This window comes from Panicum virgatum, chromosome 6N, assembly GCF_016808335.1.
Source record: "Panicum virgatum strain AP13 chromosome 6N, P.virgatum_v5, whole genome shotgun sequence".
Classification (NCBI taxonomy): Eukaryota; Viridiplantae; Streptophyta; class Magnoliopsida; order Poales; family Poaceae; genus Panicum; species Panicum virgatum.
In genome coordinates, this window is record NC_053150.1 from 27,442,576 (window position 1) to 27,463,659 (window position 21,084).

At 45.0% G+C, this 21,084-nt stretch overlaps 1 protein-coding gene across 1 annotated transcript in view; it reads left to right on the forward strand.

The window, feature by feature from the left end:
- Positions 1-2,256, forward strand: part of LOC120680131 (exocyst complex component SEC8-like) — a 39,842-nt gene extending 37,586 nt beyond the window's left edge. Inside the window, exons 20-26 of the mRNA XM_039961753.1 lie at positions 482-674; positions 761-838; positions 1,128-1,229; positions 1,327-1,401; positions 1,520-1,615; positions 1,689-1,738; positions 1,834-2,256. Coding sequence (XP_039817687.1) covers positions 482-674; positions 761-838; positions 1,128-1,229; positions 1,327-1,401; positions 1,520-1,615; positions 1,689-1,738; positions 1,834-1,921 — 682 coding nt within the window. The 3' untranslated portion in view covers positions 1,922-2,256. The remainder of the gene's footprint in view (positions 1-481; positions 675-760; positions 839-1,127; positions 1,230-1,326; positions 1,402-1,519; positions 1,616-1,688; positions 1,739-1,833) is intronic.
- The last annotated feature ends 18,828 nt before the right edge of the window (positions 2,257-21,084 follow it).

Here is a 21,084-nt window from a genome sequence, read left to right on the forward strand (position 1 = left end):
GTAGCCAGCTGGCTACATAATCAGGGTTGTATAGGAAATGGCATGTGAATGGTTCCGAAGTATACCCTCTTATAACTTAGTGTACAACCCTAGGCCCTTCCCAAACCTTGGTTGCTCTCTTTGCTTTATTCGGTAAAATGCTGACAGGTGGGGTGGCCACGCCCTCTTTAATAACACTGATTGTTTCACATTACCATTGTGAGACCCATTTTAGTTGTTCTAAACTCAGGAGGCAAATTACTTTGGTTGAGTATACCCAGGTGATCCGCACTAATGCTGCATTCATGATAATGGGCCAAATCGGAGAAAAGTACAAGCTACATATATCTCATGCAAATATTTATTAGAATCAATTCTGGCCTAAGCAAACTATTATTGCCAGTAGCCATCCATTTTGTTCTTGGCATTCCTAATACTCATGATGCCTGATATTCGTTGTTGCGTGAGTTTGTAATACTTTTGGGTATTTGAGGAATTGCAGGCTCGGGGAATCATTTGTATGTCCAACCACCTCAATGAGCAGAAATCATAGCCAGCACGGTCAACATTCCCGCTCATCCAGTGCAATTCCAAAAGGTCTTGCATCTCTGGCTAATGAGTACAGAAGACTAGCTATTGATTGTGTCAGAGTATTGAGATTGGAAATGCAACTTGAGGCGATATATCACATGCAGGTATTAGGGCTAAAGCTTCTTTTGGCATCTCACTCCATTTGATGTATTCTGCGCCAAAAAAATTTGATCAACATAAATTCTATCAGGAAATGACCAAAAGAGAATACATCGAAGATCAAGATGCTGAAGATCCTGATGACTTTATTATCTCCCTTACAACTCAGGTATCCGCACTAGAATCGTTCATCTCCCTTACAACACAAGATATCTATATACAAACATTATGTAGGACCAAGTTATGGTATATGTATTTCTTCTATTCATGAATTGTAAGGGAAAGTTCTTGAGATATAGCCTTCTATTCATGAACAACAATATCTAATCAAGAAAAAGTTGAGGCTTCCTTGCAGTTCTCACTTAATAGTCACTTTTGCACTGTAGTGAAATTTAGATGCCTAGGCAACCAAGTAAAAGATCAAGTTAATTGTAAGCTTGTTCGTCCAATGCAAACAGATCGCACGTCGGGATGAAGAAATGGCTCCTTACATCACAGAATCAAAAAGGAATTATGTATTTGGTGGGATATCCAGTGTTGCTGCTAATGCGTCAATAAAGGTTTGTTTTTATTTTAGCTGTAGCTGCATGTTCGTGCTATACGGCTGTATTGTAAAATGAGATATCTTACCTACATATTCTTTGTATGTTCATTTAGGCACTCGCTCAAATGAAGTCAATCAACTTGTTAGGAGTCCAGCAAATATGCAGGAACTCGGTAGCTCTAGAACAGGTGAGCTTTTACTATGTATCTTTTGTATTATGCTATAGCTGTCTGCAGCTGCACGTCCTTTTGACAGTAAAAGGAAGGACTATATATCTGGTCACTCATGCAAATTAAATCTCTGCAGGCTCTTGCGGCCATACCCTCAATAGAGAGTGAAGCAGTGCAACAGAGATTGGATCGTGTTCGAACTTTCTATGAGTTATTGAATTTGCCTTTCGAGGTACATCATCTAAATTATACTTATATATATATTATTCCTAGTTTCAATGTGTTTTACACCACTAGTTTTGCAGTCTTTGCTTGGATTCATCGCGGAACATGAATATTTATTTTCTGCAAAAGAGTAAGCCTGACAAATATTTTTCACTTTACCACATCATTGTTTATGTTTGAGCACTTCAACTGTATTCAGTTGGGTCCAAAATATTCATTGTGCAGGTACTTGAGTGTTCTAAAGGTCAATGTGCCTGGTAGAGAGATACCTATCGATGCTGAACGACGCATCTCACAGATTTTGGGTCACTAAATCAAAACTCAGACATGATGGGCTATGTTCAATTCAAGATGCCTTATATTGCTTTCTTTTTTGATGATAAGTCCCTCATGTCGACTTTGTCTATCTATTGGAGCTCCACCTGTTTACCATAGCAGTTTTTGTGTAGCTTTAGATTATCTGAGCTATTCTATTACCTTGTTTTTATTTGTATTTCACGTGTAGGGATATCCTTCGTGTATGCCTTAATCAATTATCATTGATTGTAATTTAGTTCTGTACAAGATTTCCATTGTTGATTTTTTCTCTTTGTAAATGTGTTAACTATCTGGAAGCCATATTAATGATATCTTCAAATTCAGTGTCTTTGTATCCTGCATGATGCATGAACGAGTTGGCAGTTCCCAACTTTTACGCTCTAGTTGAACTTGGGTAATTAATCGATTATTCGGTTGGACATGGTTGAATCTAATGTAAGCACGATGTCATGAAAATTTGTTTGAAGACAATCAAGCGTGCAATATATTATGCAATAAAATGGAGAGTATTCAACAAGGTTAAACAACTGTAAAAAAAATGTGAGGTCGAAAAAAATTTCCTGCTCCTTGGCTCTGGTTTCAGGGCAGAATCTTATTTGCTTATCTAATTTTGGGGTTCTTCATAGATCCTCCAATGCCAAAATTTGGCCGCCTACAATTTGTTCGTCAAACAAGTAAAACCTGCTACTAAGTAGTGGTCCACTGGTCATCGCTTTTACTATCCGGTAGGAATCCACTTTTTTCACTATATGAAATCCAACTTATAACCGTGACTGTTGGCGGAACATATTATGAAAGTAAGAGAATAACAAATCTTGTTTCAGCTTTCTCTGTCGTATACTTAGTTCTTTCCAATTATTTTCCACCATTTCGTCTTCTTTTTTTTCAAGGGCCGTCTTCTACCAATATGAAATTCGTTCTTATCCCTCTCCATTATGCACATTGTTTTTCCTTGCGAGGCTCAATTAGTCCCCGTTCCCTTTGATGGCCTCAGACCTGACGAATATACGTAGTTCTTTATCCAATGACGGTGCAACCACCATGGAATAAGGTCAGCCACCATGGAATAAGATCCCCCGGCCCTTCTTTCACCTCAATTGTTTCGATTTCGCAATGGCCTTATGGAGTTCAAGCTGATCAAATTGGGTACATCGGCTATTCTAGGAGTTTACCTCAATTGTTATTCATGTAGCTTTCACCTAGGAGTTTACCTGGATATATTGGATCCATGTAATGATAAGGGTTTCCAGCCCTAGAACTAGTTCAACCGGACCCACCTAGGCAAGAAAGGTACGTGGGTAGAAGGTCAAATGTCAGTGTTGATGAAAAAAATTGCAAGTATAAATTTGGTAAAGGAAAATGGAGCCGACGAGGAATTCCAGGGAAGGCCGATGGCTCATTCCACCCATGACACTTGGGGACTCAGTCAAAATTGACATCAGCATGGTCAAGATGTGGTCAAAGGCAGCACGGCAAACTCGAACGAGAGGGTGACATCATCAGAAAATCCAGGATTCTTATTTCGGAATGCCCTTGCAAATATAATAGATTTAGTTATTTCTTTTCGGTCAAGTTTGCTAAAGTCGTGTTAAGCTAGGAGTTTTAGTATTAGGCTATCAATAATAGACCTAAGAGCAACTCCAACAGATTGATTTTTCCCTTTCCCCTTTCTCATCTTATAGGGGAATCCCCCATCACAATTTTATTTTATTGGAGAGATGTGCTCCGGCAGATTGATTTTTTCCTTTCCCCTTTAATTCATGAGTAGCCAGGATCTTCTCATGCATGTGGATCTTATGGCTAGGAAAGAATGGATAGAAAGGGAGAAGGAAAGGGAGAAGGAAAGGGAGAAGGTGGAATTCCCCTTTAAAAAGGGGAGAGTGGAGGGAAATATAGGGGAAAGGGGAAAGAGGAAAAGAAAAAATCAATCTGTTGGAACTAAATTTTTCCCCTAAATCCCCTTTATCGCTAAAAAGTGGTAAGGGAAAAGGGGATAATCAATCTGTTGGAGTTGCTCTAAGAGTATTGTAAAGGACATCACATTACAATACAACTTTCAATGTCAAGCCAAAACCCTAGGAGTAGAAGTAGAGTACAATTCAGCATATTCTTCGGTGAATAGGGCTTCATCGATTAGATCCGACCTCTGGTTTTCTCTTAAGTATCGTCTTTACCGGATTAGCAAGCTTTAGTTACGGGCACACCACTATAATTTCATTTTTTATTTAGTTATCTACTAGATATCGATCTATTTTAATTGCTCATAAGACTGTCTCAATTAGGTTTGATCTCTTATGTGTTTTTATTTAATTTCACAATTTATCCAACATTGATGGGGGATCTATCGTCCTTCATAATCTTGATAGCCGATAGGTTTAGCGATCTTCGTTTTACATTAATTTATCAAATTTTGTACCTTGCCAAAGTCAATCTTATCGTCCGGTTCATTTAACTTAGTTTCATCATCTCAACTATCTCGGTTAAGTCCGATCTTTGAGTGGTGCAATTAAGTTAGATTCGTTGGTTCGATTTGATCTATTATGGCCCGAGTTATCAATAAACTATCTCAGCCAATCACAATCATTATTAGAGTATATTAGACAACTCCGGATTTGGTTAGTTTAGGATTGATTGTAATTCCGGGATAACCTTTCTTATCTCTAGGAGAGGCTACTTGCCCTCTAAGCCATGTACTCTATATATACCGCCCAAAGGGGCTCAAGCAATACATCCCACATATTATACGCATCCTACTTTCCTACATGGTATCACGAGTTAGGGTTTCGATTTAGGCTTCCGTTTCCGCAGCCGCTGTAGTGCCGCCCCCGGGGAGATGGATCTCCGCCGGGGGCAGCGCCCTCATAGGATGCGCGGTGGATCCCTCTGATCCGCCGCGGCCGTCGTGGTCAAGTAGAGCAGATGGACCTACCTGCCGTGGTGATTCGATCTCGTCGGCTACCTCGTCGCCCCTTCCCCGTCGTCTCCTCCCATGCGCCGCCGCCCCTCCCTCCTTTTGCGCCTCCCCTACCGCTGCCTGGTGCGCGACCATGGCTGTGGAGGAAGCATGAGGGGCGCCTGGCTGCTACGTGTTGGAGTCGTCGGGGTCGGTCCGGGCTGTTGCGCCGCCGGTTACCGATGGCGCCCTCCGTCGAGATCTCGTCATGCTCTGGCCTCCACGCACCTCCACCACGTCGCTTCGCTACCGTTGGCGGGTCGCGCCGCCGTGGGGGGCACCACCCCATCTCGCTGCCCCCTACTGCTCGCCGCTGATCGCTCTCGATCCGTCAGTGCACCGACGCTCCCCCTCACCATCGTCGACCTGCTGCTAGGTCGTTTCGACCTGAGCACGGGCCCCGTATCAAGGGCAGGCGGGTGCACCGCCTTCGGGAGGGACGGCCTCTCCTCTCCCCGATTGATTTTTCCCTCTGTCCGAGGGAAGGAGATAAGGGAGGGGGGAGGGAGCAGTGCTAGGGGCACTCGAGATTGTACCCCCCCAAGGTTCATCTGCTGCTGTTGTTTTTCTTTTCTGATCTAAGATCGGTTTGCGTCGCCCTGCCGTTCGTCACCGATCTTCGTCGACACCCCCGAAGGACGAGGTTGTTGCTGCGCTCTTCCAGGCTACAGCGACGATGCTCGTGATCAAGCCATTACCGCCGGTGTCGCCGCCTTCCAGCGGCGGCGGCTCCAGCACCGACTCGCGGACCCTCGGCGCCATCGGTCGACCACCTGACGCCCTCAGCTCACCACTCGGTGCTTCTGTTCGGCCCCTCGGCACCCCACGGCGTCGCCACTCGGTGACTCAGCACCACCTGCAGTACTCGGTGCCTCTGTTCGGCCACTCAGCGCCACCCCGGCACCGCCACTCGGTGACTCAGCGCCACCTGCAGCTACCCAACGCCTCCGACCAGCCACTCGGCGCCTCTGATCACCAATCGGCAACTCAGCGTGACTCACGGTCATTCGGCGCTCCGGGCAACCAGTCGGCGTCTTCGTTCGACTACTCGGCATCACCCGGGCTGCCGCACCCTTCTCCACGGCTTTGACCACGACCACCTCGACTTCGGCTACTTTGGCACTAAGGGGCTACCATCTGCTTGACAAGCCTCTTCGGCTCCCATTCCAGCTACAACATCTGTTGCACATCGATGGTAGCGACTGCGGGGGGATGTCATCTGTTCGACTTATTCTCCAGTCTCATCATTTGCGCGCTCCCATTGTGACTGCGGGGGGATGTTAGAGTATATTTGGCAACTCCGAATATGGTTAGTTTAGGATTGATTGTAATCCCGGGATAACCTTCCTTATCTCTAGGAGAGGCTACTTGCCCTCCAAGCCATGTACTCTATATATACCGCCTAAGGGGCTCAAGCAATACATCTCACGCATTATACGCATCCTACTTTCCTACAGTTATGAGTTAAGAATAAGCTCTTTTATAATTAGTTTCTTTGGCAAGTTTTATTTATTTTATGGCCCTGGTTGTTAACGCTGTCTTGGTTAGGTTCTATCCGACTAATGGTGATAGCAAATTGAGTTTAATAAGCTAGATGTGTTTCTTTATAATTGAGTTTGTTTTCAACTCTAGCTTTCGCATGAGAATCACTCTCTAGCCGATGATCCCATTGGCGTATCCGTCTGTTTGGCCTATATCACTTTTCATGGAATTATTCGGAACACCAGCCGTTAGGTTTCCTGTTATTGATTAAATTTATTTCCCTTCTCAATTGCATGTCAAATTGACTGGTATGTCATGAACCAAAAGAGCAGGACCTGCATGGGTGGCTTAGTGTGTCGTGCTCCGCAAGATTCACCACATCAAATTTTGTGGCAACACTCTTTTTGGCACGCCTAGTAGGACATCATAATAACTTCATCAACATGCCAGAAGACATTAGCCCGAAGGACGTGATTGAGTCACCATGGAGGATCTTGATGAAGAACAAATGAAGCTGCTCGTTCAGGATACTCTGGACGGTTCCAGAAGCTGTGTCTAAAGACTTGCCACATGGACATCAAATAGATCAAAGAGCCTACAACTAAGGAAATCCGACCAAACTCGGCGGGAGAAATCACTCACCAACCTTGGGACCACCTATCAGCGACTTAGCAAAAGGAGGTGATAAGAGGGGCAAGGGCAAGTCGGTCGAACCACTGGTTTGGCCGAACCGGCATTGGGTCCCCTTGTGATGAGGGCATGACACCTTCGGATACGACCATTGATTATAAGGTAAGCTTGTTCCAAATAAATTTATCATCTGAATTTGAGAATAGACTACTACCTAATGATTTAATTATTGTTAGAAACCATGGAGATGATGAGGAGGACGTTGGGGAGGAGTTTGGAGGTGTGGTGGACCAGCAAGGGCAGACAAGCCGAGTTGGAGGCCCAATCCAAGTCGAGTTCGAGTCTGCTTCGGAGTCCAGGAGCAGCCCACACTAAAATCAACGCCCAGGCTGCATACGGGGTCTGTTTGGGATGCTATTTATATGGATGGAAAGATAATTTCAAGGAGCTTCCAATGGTACTAGTTTGAGGCCCAAATTCTTTCGTAGTCGATGGGAGTCGTCGGAACAAGTGAACGTCCAGAATCTGTCAAGTTGTTGCAACACCGTCTTTTGGGCTGTTGGCCCGTGTACCATGTTGGCCCAAGTGGTGGACGCCCCCTTGGCCTCCACCAGCAACCCTAGGACATCCCTTAGGATATAAACTCAGTAGCCGCCGTCTTTTAGAATTGGGTTTTGTTTAGATCTAGTTTTCCATTGAGGAACTGAGATAGATTCATTGTAACTGTGGTGACAAGTCCTTTTACTGTGATCCAAGGCCCCATTCTTGATCTCCTCCACTGTGTCGATTAGTCCTTTGGAATTGAGTTCTTGAACCCCATATTTATCCTTGCTTCATTTATATTTACAATTTAAAATTGTGTGTTTCTACTTTCTTGCTTGTGTTCTTCGATTCGCTTGCAGGAAAAGCCTTCTCGGCGAGGTCAATCAAGTTGTGATTGGTTGATAACCAACGGAGCAGCGGTGTAATAGTTGCGGGACTTCGAATCGTGTCTGATTAGAAGCCGGATCGCCAACGTCACATACTTCACCAATGGAATTTACCCCTACCTCTGGAAGATCGGGCCTAGTCTACATCAAGTGGTATCAGGATTCAGGTTAACCGTGAGGTATATTATCGTGTGCCCTTTAGATTCATCTTGTTTTCATTACCCATAGTCCAAAAAAAGATCCACAAAAATATTTCCGCTGTCCAACAACCTCTTTGTGCCCCACAATTTTACAGTTCAGTTTGCTTTGCTGAATTTTAGTCCCTCGCTGTGTCATTGTGTTTGTCGTGTCTAGGTTTGTCGAGTTCAGTTTGAGTCATTTGGTTTTGTTGTGTGAGTTCACGTAAATTTGTTGTGTACAGTCTAGACTTGTCGCTGCTATTTAGTTCTAAATTGTGCAAAAGAAATAGCAGCAAGATTTTCTCGCTACAAACGTGAAGAAAAGTCAAAGAGTTGGTGTGTTAGGCTGTAAAGGTACAATTCTCGTAGAATTTTCTGCTATTAGAAACAAAAAATCAGTCAGCAAAAGGTAAAGAGGTGCAAAAAAAAACAAAAGAAAAAAAAGCCGCACCCCAAAAGAAAAAGAGAACAGGCAGCAAAGAAAAAAAATTTAGAAGTGCTTGCATCCTTTTGTGGTCTTGTGGTGAATTGTATTGTTGTTTGCTTGAACTAGGTCCAGGACGGGTTTAGACCAGTGATATAGACAATCTTGGGACTAATTTTCAGTCTTGCAATTCTGAATTGAAATATTGATATTTCTTGCTACCATATTGTGCCTTCCCAAAACTCCACATATTACTTCTGTCAGTATAGGTTCACCTGGCAACTGTTACACCCAAGCTTGATAACTGATTGTGCTGCCTGCTAGGCTTTGGTAAGCACACTTGCAAGACGATGGTAAGCTGCTTGAGATATTGCATTCCACTTTCACCACCACCCAATAGTTGCTAGTTGATAGGGATAATACTTTTGTGTTGTCTTTCGCTGTCTTATAATAATGACACGTTCTTCATATCCACCAACATATGATGGTGTGGGTGCTGATGCGTACTTGGAGTGGGAAATTGCTATAGATAATATATTTGCAACTCGTTGCATGTGTCCAAGGAGAAAGACAAAAATGCAGCTAGTGTTTTGCGACACTCAGCTTTAGTTTGGTGGGATTCTTTAAGTTCTTCGGATAAACCCCAAACTTGGATAGATATGAAACTTCTTATGCGTGAAACCATTGTTGATCCACCTCCTGCGTTGAATTCATATGATGAGGTGCGAAACATAGAGGATCAGTCCATTGTTGTTTCTCTTGCTACGCCTAACCTTTTGCAGGATGCTGATCAAAAGCAAGAGGACAAGAACGACATGAAAGAAAATGAGGAGCCCACATCCTCATGTGCAAGTTCAGAACCATCACTTCACAATGCACCTATTACTACCGCTGCAACACTCACGGAAGGTGAGAATTCTCATGATGTGCTAAATTTTTCCACCAATCATGCTATGACAGAGCAACAATTAGTGGAACCAACTCTTGATTTACCTTTGTCACAAGATGATTTGCATCATATTCCCTGTGATAAAGATGACTTACCTGATCATGAACATGAGAGAACTAAACCACATGCTTTTGTTGAATTTACAAATGCGATTCATGTTGCTAGTGATAAAATGAGATGAAATTGTTGTCTTCTTTACAAACTCTGGGTTACATTGAATTTGATGTTCTGTGTAATCTTAGTGATGTGGAGGAGAAACTTTTTGTATATGCTGATTTGCCATGGTTTTCTAGACATACATATTATGTTATTGACAAATATAATAACAAAGGAGAATACATGGTATATCGAGTTTATATTTGTTCAAATCTGAATTCTACACTTATTGTGCAATACTACTAGTCCTGTAATGTCAAGTTTCTCTAGTTTTATTTTAAAGAAGCAGGTTCACTTCAAAGAAGGGGAGCAATATTGGTTGTTACCTACCCCATATCATCCAACTAAGATCAAACCGAGGACGGTTTGTTGTTAAGAAGGGTACGCTGATGAGGGCATGACACATTCGGATACGACCATTGATTATAAGGAGAGCTCGTTCCAAATAAATTTATCATCTGAATTTGAGAATAGATTACTACCTAATGATTTAATTATTGTTAGAAACCATGGAGATGATGAGGAGGACATTGGGGAGGAGTTTGGAGGCGTGGTGGACCAGAAAGGGCAGCCAAGCCGAGTTGGAGGCCCAATCCAAGTCGAGTTCGAGTCTGCTTTGGAGTCCAGGAGCAGCCCACACTAAAATCAACGCCCAGGCCGCATATAGAGTCCGTTTGAGATGCTCTTTATATGGATGGAAAGATAATTTCAAGGAGCTTCCAATGGTACTAGTTTGAGGCCCAAATTCTTTCGGAGTCGATAGGAGTCGTCGAAACAATTGAACATCCAGAATCTTTCAAGTTGTTGCAACACCGTCTTTTTGGCTGTTGGCCCGTGTACCATGTTGGCCCAAGTGGTGGATGCCCCCTTGGCCTCCACCAGCAACCCTAGGACATCCCTTAGGATTTAAACTCAGTAGCCGCTGCCTTTTAGACTTGGGTTTTGTTTAGATCTAGTTTTCCATTGAGGAACTGAGATAGATTCATTGTAACTGTGGCGACAAGTCCTTTTACTGTGATCCAAGGCCCCTGTTCTTGATCTCCTCCACTATGTCGATTAGTCCTTTGGAATTGAGTTCTTGAACCCCATATTTATCCTTGCTTCATTTATATTTGCAATTTCAGATTGCATGTTTCTACTTTCTTGCTTGTGTTCTTCGATTCGCTTGCAGGAAAAGCCTTCTCGGCGAGATCAATCAAGTTGTGCTTGGTTGATAACCAACAGAGCAGCGGTGTAACGGTTGCGGGACTTCGAATCATTTCTGATTAGAAGCCGGATCGCCGACGTTACATACTCCACCAATCGAATTTATCCCTACCTCTCGATAGATCGGGCCTAGTCTACATAACCTTGTCTCTAGTCGCAACGTGTCATCTCTAGGAAGCCTCCCCAAGTCGGTTATGTTGGTTTGGCTCTAAATTACCAGTCACACCCGCTTTTGTTAGCATATATAAGATGTAGCCAATCTCTCATCTTCTGTAAAAGTTATAGGCTAGTGGAGTTTAGAAAAAGATGGAGACTAACTCTTGGAGAATTGGGTATGGTTTTGTACCCTTTTCTTTCTTGTAAGACTTTGAGTTATGCAATAAAGTTATCTTCCTTATCGAAGCTTGTCTTTGGTTCATATGCTACTCTATAATCTTGTGATTTTTTGTATCAATACCTTGCATATTTAGATGAGTAAATCTAGTGCCACTGTATTGCTTTCTCTAGCACTAAGACTCTGGATAATGAAGGAAGTTCTTGCGCTGAGGCTAAAGTAGCAATTGATAGTGTAGACATGGTGTCTAGGCTTCTAAAAGTAATCTTTAAATGCGGATCTACCCCATGGTTTGTGGTGCTAGGTGGCAGGTGATGACAGCCCTGTCTATCCTTCGTAATCCTCCACATTTGGGTAGGACATAAGAATTTGTAAATTGCCGCAATAGGCTGGTGGCCCTCCACTAGTCATAATCCCCGTTCTCTCGATAGTGCTTGGGAGCCTAGACCTGTGTCTTAGCATGTGCAACTGTATGTGTGTATATAAGCTATCCGTCTTAGTATAGGAGTATATAAAGTATCCCTATTTGCTCTCTTGCCTCTCCATTTGCTTAGGTCTTTCTTTCTAAGTCTAGTCTCTTATATGTGCAACACTACCTTCTTATCATATTATGAATTAGCCCTGTTTAGACTTTGAATATGCAATATTAATATATTCTCTTGAACTTAATAATTCTTTAACCACCACCTTCAATTATCGCGAAAATCCCGCCGAACAGATTCCCGCGCTCCATGTACACTTGGATCGGGGAGATCTACTTCCCTTTGAAGTGCCAAATCTAACAGGCATGCGTACGGTGCGCTAGGCGCGCCAGTCAATTTTACCGGCAATTGACAAAGAGGATAAAAAATTCCGGAGCTATCGGCTTGATCAAGCGTCAGTTTGATTAGAAAATCTTGAGAGTTTGCATTTCTTGCATGCATATTTATCTAAAATACCAAAACCCACTTTGGCCTTAGGAAATATGCAATGTTGGATGTGCTAAAATGCCAGTTATAAGCACCTTATAATCCGAAACAAAAATCGTCTACCAATCAGAGCGCAAGATTCATGCTGACTTGGATCAAAGGGCCCACATGCAGTAGTAAACTGACATACCAGAAGCTTAACCATGTAGAAAATGGATTAGGGGACACATGGCAGCCCACCAGACAAAATGGGAGCCGATTGGGGCCTACCCTCCGCCGACCATGTGGTCGGCCAACCGGCCTAGGTCGCCACCGACCTTCCCCTTCGACGTGAAACTTCCTGGAGGCTTCCTTAAGTCGGTTCAAGGTACCTTCCCTGCTACAACTAGGCCGATCACCCCCACACCCCCATTTGCACCCTCTATAAATATGAGAGGTGGGTGAGAATAAGGACACACCACAAGTGCTCAAACTCTTCATTCCTCTCTTGTTTAGCTCTTAGGCTAGTGGAGTTTAGGTTGAATTTAGTAATCTTCGAGTCCCCGAGGTTGTTTCGGAGTATGGGTATGAGTTTATCTCTAGTTCTCTTTTGTAATACTCGATCATTAGTAATAGACTTATCTTATAGTTATTTATTTTTGCATGATCTATCTCCTGCGGTGTCAAGCATAGAGTTCATGATTAGTTTGCTTTGCTACTATATGCTTTGCATGATTAGGCAATTAGCTTTAGTATAGTGATACTCGTCTCAGTATTCAGAAGTTTGCTCTAGTATGGTATCTGACCATCTGAAGGGTGGGGGCTCCGCGCGGGATACTAGAGTATCACTTACTAATGTAGACATGGTGTATGGGTTAATCAAGTGTTGTTGGATGTCATCCTTTCCCACGGTTTGTAGAGGTAGCCTGCAGATGGTGACAACCCTGTTTTATGGACCTCCTACCTATTGGGTATTTTAGCATCACGAATAAATCCACAAGCGCATGGATACCGTTGTAGCTTTCACCTCAAAGTATTGTTGGCATTTCTTAGCGTCACCACTAGGAGTAGTTAGTTCCTAGAAACGCCGCCAGCAATGCTGGTGTGTGTGGTGAGAGTGGTGGGTGGCCCCTTATATAGTGCTTGAGGTCGATTCCCGCCATCTCCTTGTATGGAAACATGCCAAACCGCCTTCAGGAGGATAGGATCAAGCTTCCCGCCAAAACTCAGCCTCGGTGGCTGCCAGGTGGGGTCGGGCGATCCCCCCCCTTGGCGCCAATTCCCACCGACCTTCGCTGGTACACTGCCTGGTGGGTCCTGATGTCAGATGGTCGGTGCCGGGGTTTGGTTGGTCGGTTTGGTCTGGTTTGTGGGCCTCCTTTGCTCATGTTACACAGGACACGATCGTCTGTGACTTCTATCTGCATATTCGTCGTGTTTTCGTCTTATTCCGGACTTGTTCTCCTGAAATAATAAATTCTCAAAAACAACTGTGGAGCTAGGTTAGTGATACAAATATGCGAGTAAGAGGTATAGTTTTCCTTCTTTAATGAGTATAGTTAACGGTCATATTTCACATTTAACGACTGTCAACAAGTATTCCAAGGGTTATCGAATACACAGGGAATGTGTGTGCACTAGCTTCTATTCTAGTCGGTCCAAGGACACACCAAGATAGGTGGAAAGGGTAGAGAGGATTCCTAAGATAGCACTATAGCTGAGATTAAAGGTCGATCTCTCGGGCACAATACTCGCTTCGAGCACCAGCTTACGCTTGGCCTGCCAAGCGACTCCGGCCAACAGCTCTACGCTATATCCGAACATGGAGGATTACTACGGACCAATAAGGCTGTCACCACCTACAGCCTACCTCTAACAAATCATGGGATATAAGGAAAATGAAGGATAACCCCTAGCAAAGACACCACATCTACGATATTGATTACTACTGCAGTCTAACTACGTATGGTACCCCGTAGCAAACTACAACACTCTGTAAGCATACAGAGCGACGAACCCGTGAGTAAGAGAACTGATCTCACTCGACTACAAGCACTACTAGCATCTACTATACCAAGTAAAATACTAGAGATAGGAACACAAATACATAGAAACATCCATAGAAGTACAAGCTGGGAGAATAATGCCGACACCCTGACACGTCTCCCGAACTACTCTCTCACTCTCGTAGAGGTAAGATTTGGAGAAGGGCGTCGAAGACCGGCGCCCTTCCTGAGTACCTCTACCCCTAACCTTTGCATGACAACTCTAATCTAAAGAGGAGGCTTGTTGAGCACTTGATGGTGATGGGTGTCTCTCTTCTTACCCCCCTCTCATATTTATAGAGGGGAGCAAAGGGGGCATCTTGGCCGCGTTTCAGCTAGGGAGGCACCTGGAACTACCTTAAGGAAGCTTCAAGGAAGCTGCACGTCAAAGGGGAAGGTCGGTGGCCAAAGTCACTGTTTGGCCGACCAACCCGGTCAGCCGACCAATGACTGGCCCCAAATCGGCCCAATTTTGACTGAGAGACCTGCTAGGTGGGCCCTAATCCCATTTCCACATGCCTAAGCTTCTAGTATGTCGGTTTACTCGCTCTGGTGGGCCCTATGATCCATTTGACGCCATGTGTCGCGCTCTGATTGGTCAACACCCTTTTGCCTTGGATTGAGAAGTGTGTTTCCTTGCTCATGTGGTGTGTCTTCTACCTTATTTCATCTGCATACAATTGTTTACCAACACTTGTGGAAATAGTTAGTATTAAAACCCTGTTGGCACTCCTTAGCCTAATGAATTACTCCACAAGCGCACAGAGACCGATTGTAGCTTTCACCAGGGAGTATACCTGGGATATCGAATCCAAGGAATGGTAAAGTTTCGGCCAAACTTAGAGATATTCAACCAGACACAACCAGCAAGAAGAGGGTAAGAGGGAAGAAGGCCTAACTCCATATAACCTAATACTCTGCCTAGTCGACTAGCTAACTACTAACCCGATCTGCTTCGATGGCTGGAAGAGAAAGGACTTCAGAAAGGGATGCGAGGGGAGTCCAACGACAACCTAGAACTACTGCTATGAAAACACACGAATGTGGTGGACTACGAGGGACGGATAGGGCTGTCACCACCTACCGCCTACTACAACGGTTCCGTGGGGTGGAACACAACCTGAGATAACTAACCAAGCCTGGGCACCATGCCCATAGCTCTTGAGCTACTTGCTCCTACCATGTACTTAGATGGAAAGCAACCTCAAATAAGTAGAACTTGCTACTTACGCAGACTCAGGATCCCGCAGATCAAAGAAAGTAACTAGACAAGTAACTAAGACAGAAACTAAAGCTAGCGAGAAACTGAAGTTGAGACAAGGAACTTACTCAAAGTATATTGCTCCAAGGTGGATACAAAATATGGAGTAAGACTGAGAGAACTCGAGTCCGCTCCTTTAGCTTGGCTTTAACCAGAGCTCTCGCCTCACTCTCTTCCTATTCTAATACAAAGGGTGTAACAAGAGAACTCTCTTCTCTAATGGATGGTGTGTGTTACAAGAGGGGGGTTAGAGCTCTATTTATACTACTTCAGGGTCGGTACTGATCTCGGCGTCAATTGTACGTAGGTAAAGTCAGTGTGCTTGTCTTCCACGCGAAGTCGGGGTTTGAGGGATTGCAAAGTGGGGCCGGCCGACCTCCCTTAGGTGGGCCGGCCTGGGGATTAGGCCATCTGGCCACCGCCTTTGCGTGGATGTCTCTGATCATCTCCTGAGGTTAGTGGTAGTTGCTTGGCCTCAACGCAGGTAGTTAGAGGCCGGCCGACCTCACCTAGGCCAGTCGGCTTGTCTCTAGCTCGTCTCGGGTTTCTGTTGCTCTGTCATGTTGATCACGAGTTGCACATCACTCCTCAAGTTGGTTTGGGCCTTGACTCTTTGGTTTGTCACTGTAGTTGGGCCCAACTTGACTTGGTTCAAGCCTTTCGGTCTCATCTTGTGAATTTTACATGAGACACCCTTGGGTTGACTTGTTCTTGTGCTCAGGACCGTGAATAACAAAGCTTCATGATGAAACCTCACAGGGATAGGCCGACCGGCCGGCCTGGGAATCTCCCTATTTTAGCTCATTTTCGTAGATGTTGTTCCTGAGTTCAAATACTCACCAAAACTCATGGAACTTGTTAATGTTAGTGAAAATCATAACAAAATGGTTCAAAAACTATGAAATCCGAAGGAATGTTGGCGGTAAAATTCATCGAAATCGACCGCCAACACACCCCCCACACCTAGACTTTGCTCGTCCCGAGCAAAAAGAGTTGACATAGATCCTAAGGATCAAGCAAAGTTCAGGGTTCACGATCTCGTGTAAGCATAAGAGTTATTTCAAAGCTTTTCCTTCATACCTTGGATTCCGGTTAGCTAACGCCTTTACGTTCACCTATTGATTTCCAGAATAAGTCAACGAAGATCATGACCAGCTCCTGTTTCGTAGTACTTGGAAGATTTTCGTTTTTAAATAAATTCAAGGCATACTCTTTTGCTCCGATCACTCATTCACTCAATTGGTTCAAAACCTCACTGGCTCTTCTGAAGTTATTCTATATAGGAATATGTGGAGCTGGGTAAAGGATGTCGCATATCTACAACATTTATATTGCAAGTTCAAATCTAGTATCTCCTAGTAGTCCAGGTGTTCACCATCCCGGTCAAGTGCAAGTGTGAATGAAGATACTTGCCCTTAGTGGTTTTGTGTCAGGCAACGTACATATTCCCCTTCCTTTCTCTCTTTTTTTTACTGAATGGGTATGAATGCCATTCATATTTCTCTTTCTTTTTCAGGGGGATGAAGAGACGTTTTGCAACAACTGTTAAAGGACTTTGGAATAATGAACGTGTATGTGAATGACCCGGAAAGATGAGCAATCCGAACTTCCTTGGAGGCACTAAGTTTGAAAAATCTCACAATGTTGAAGATATCTATAGGTTTGAACTTGTATGTATGTGTGAATGGCTCTGGAATGGGTAATGGCAAAGTTGAGCATAAGAGCTTGCCTGTTTTTGTGTTTTTGAAATAAAAGCTTCCAAGACTTTGAATTAGAAACTAGCATGCCTTCATGTCATTATATCACAGAGAGCAATAGGCAACTGATCAAGCGATCCTAAACATGAGTTCCAGAGGTAATTCGGTACTTGCATATGAAATAAAACTTAGCAAAACCATTCTCGTGAAATGATTTCAACTCTTCCTAGTCATTCATTCAAAGAATTTTATTTGAAATTAAACATGATGAATTTGAATGGAACCAAGAAGGATTAGGGAGTAGAGGTACCGAACCGTCAGCACGCGAAGGGACTCGGAGGGCGGCAGACAGGTGGGGACGGCCGGCCTAGGAGATGCCGGCCGGCCTGTACCTGTGGCCGTTCTCTGTGATCTTTTTGCAGGGGTGCAGGCTCGGTGTGTGCTACTCTAGGGATAATGTCTCGGTGAATTTGCAGAAATCTCAGGCCGGCCGGCCTGGTTTAGGCTTGCCGGCTTGATTTTCTCCTGGAATTTGTTTGAATTTCTTTGGAACGTTGGATTCACCTTTCTTATTCGAATTTGCTGCGCACTCGACAACCCATCAGAGCCGGGGTGTGGTTGGCACACACATGTGCACCAACCACATAAACACAAGGAGGAATAAACTTGGTTTTTATTTTATTCAAATAAAAAAATGGGGGTGCTGCTGATTACAAACTAAACAATTTAAAGAATTGAAAAGGGAAATCAGCACCCAACCTAAACCTAGGACTCGATCTAGGCCTAGCACCTACTTGGGCTCCAGGGATCTGTAGAGATCCTTGTTCCCGGTTGCCTTCGCAAGGCATTTGATCTTGGAACAAATGGCCTTGCGGAGGGTGTCGACCCTATCCCCTAGCTCCATCCTATCGATCTCGGTCTCAACTACACGCTTATCCATATTGTTGAGTTGTAGCCGGAGAGCCGCGAGCTGCTCGCGAAGAGATGCGATGTCGTTGGGCTCCTCCTCCTCCTCCTCATCATCGTCGCTGGAGTCTATGTAGGCGTGGACCTCCGGTGGACCACGGATCATTGGTGGCCTGAAGTGGCGTTGCACCGAACCCGGTGGGAGATCCGCACCGCTGCGATCCAATGGAGGGGTGAGCACCTTCCCTCTACCTACCTTGGCCTCTGTCACGCGGTAGCGTGGTGGGCTAGGACTGGCAGGGAAGTACTCTGGGGAGTACATGGATGAGTCCAGCTGCACCACTTGAAGTGCAGCGACTTGCACGACACATGCCCCTCCCGACGATGTCTGCATGCGTTTCATCATGACCTTTCTAGGAGAAAGAACCCATGTGGTAGGTCGTGTTGGGCTGCACACATGGGAGCGCACGAGGGCCCCTAATCCAGGGCCCTGGACATAGCTCTCCACTGAACCGGGGGACGACCGGCCTCGGGGTGAGGCCGGCCGACCTCCCATAGGTCGGCTGGCCGGGGCTGGCGCCCCTGGCCAGCCTGCAGCGATGTCCAGTGGCTCCAGGATCCTGATGCTACTTGATGAAGCATGAGTTTTATTGGATTTGGAGGGTGCTCTTGAAGTGGATGTGTCCATGGTCCCTGACTTGGGTGTTTTTGGGGAAGATTGTGAGGCCATGGCAGTGATCTCAGAGGAGAGGAGGATGAACGGGATGGAATCTGGTGAAAGGCTTTGGAATGAAGAAGGAGGGGGAACCTTTCGGTTTAAATCAACCCATCGTGCTCCGAACACCCAGGAACTGAACGTTTGCACTGAGACGAATGTTGCACGATTGGATGAGGGCGAGCGGGCTCGGAGCCAAGCCGGCCAGCCTAGGGGAGGCCGGCCGGCCCCACCTTGTCAGGTGTGGGCTCCGGTCTTCTAGAAGCTCCTCCTCTCTCTTCCCTTTTTCGGGTTTTTGGGTGCCTTGGTCCAGAGAAGGGAAAGAAAGAATGGGGGAAGAGAAAAGAGAAATCTAAACTAAGATACGGCACATTTAAGGTATGGCGATGACCATAGATGTTTATTCTAACTCGGATAGCTCGTAGACATCTACTTCTTCGAGCTCTGGTATTTCGGGCTTGAGGAATATTTTCAATCTTTGGCCATTGGCCTTGAAAACATTCCTGTCATCATCCTGGTGGGTTATAGCACCGTGGTCAGTAGCGTTAAGTGCTAAAAAGGGACCTTCCCACTTGCTTCTAAGCTTACCATGATGAAACAAGCGAACACGAGAGTTGAAAAGGAGTACCTTATCTCTCGCTTTGAAATGTTTGATCTTGATACGCTTATCATGCCATCTTTTTGTGCGCTCCTTGTAGAGTTTAGAGCTGTGGTAGGCCTTCTCCCTCCATTCATCCAATTCAGCGAGTTGGATTTGTCGTTTGATTCTGGCTAATTGGAGATCCATGTTCCACCTCTTGATTGCCCAATGGTACTTATACTCGAGTTCAACTGGCAAATGGCAAGTCTTGCCATAGACCAATTGATATGGTGTTATACATATCGGCATTTTAAAAGCCGTTCGATAAGCCCATAGTGCCTCGGGTAACTTGCTTTTCCAACCCTTTCCAATGGCATTGACCGTCTTTTGCAAGATGTTCTTGATTTGCTTATTCGACGTCTCTGCCTGACCACTTGTTTGGGGATGGTATGGTGTGGCAACCCGGTGGTCTACTCCTAGCTCGCTGAGGCACTTCCTAAAGATTTTGTCGATGAAGTGTGAGCCTCCATCGCTAATCACGACTCTTGGAACTCCAATGCGAGGAAATATGATTTCCTAAAATATTTTCTTGGAGCTCTTTGAATCGGCCGCAACACAACGAAGTGCTTCAACCCATTTGGATACATAGTGATGAGGACATGAAACCTATGGATACGACCATGATAGTTAAATACAAGGTGAGATCGTTCCTATATTTGCATAATGATTTTTGGTACAATTCACTTGGTTCCACTTGTACATGTCAATCTTTGATTGTAGGCCCAAATGTAAAGTTGAACTTTCATTTTGCCGGTAGACCGATAGTGAATCATTGCGAAGGTCATAACTCAGTCATCCGGAGTGCGATTGAGGTCCATGAACTCTTGATGGAAAGCTTATTTGATAATCTTTCAAATATTTCTGGTCCCTTGTCAATATCTTGTCGGCAAGGTCTTCAAATCATCATGATATTCTGCCATTGTTTCTGTCGGAAGCTACATTGTCGTCATGGGCTTGTTATTCATCCTTGGTATCCTGGCCCAAGTTGGAGAATGCCCCAAAGATTTGTAGAGGAGTTTGAAGATGGCCAAGAACGTCCTCCTCCATGGCCACCACCTTAGGAGACCTGCAAGGCGGTCCAAGTCAAGTTGGAGGCCCAAACCAAGTCGACTTCGAGTCTGTTTCGGAGTCCAGGAGCAGTCTGCACTAAAACGGGTGCCACGGTCGCATACGGGCTCGGATTAGGCCGAATTTTATATGGTTGGAAAGATAATTCCAAGAGTCTTCCAATGGAACTAGTCACAGGCCCAAACTCATCTGGAGTCGTCGGAAATCGTCCGAGAAAGTTGACGTCCAGAATCTGTCCCGGTGTTGCACCACTGTTTTTGGGCCGATGGCCCGTGTATCGTGTTGGAGCCCAATAGGGTTGCATCTAGGAGGTCTTGCACGACCTAAACCCTTATTAGCAGCCGGCACCGCTGTCGTGAGACTTGGGTTTTGCTTAGATTCATCGGCAACTGTTCTTGACAGAATGAATCTAAGCAAAACCCAAGTCTCACGATGGCGGCGGCGGCTGCTAATAAGGGTTTAGATCGTGCAAGACCCCCTGGACACGCCCCTATTGGGCTCCAACACGATACACGGGCCATCGGACCAAAAACAGTGACGCAGCACCGGGACAGATTCTGGATGTCAACTTCCTCGGACGATTTCCCACGATTCCGGACGAATTTGGGCCTGGAACTGGTGCCATTGGAAGCGTCCTGGAATTATCTTTTCAACCATATAAAATACGGCCTAATTCGAGCCCGTATGCGACTGTGGC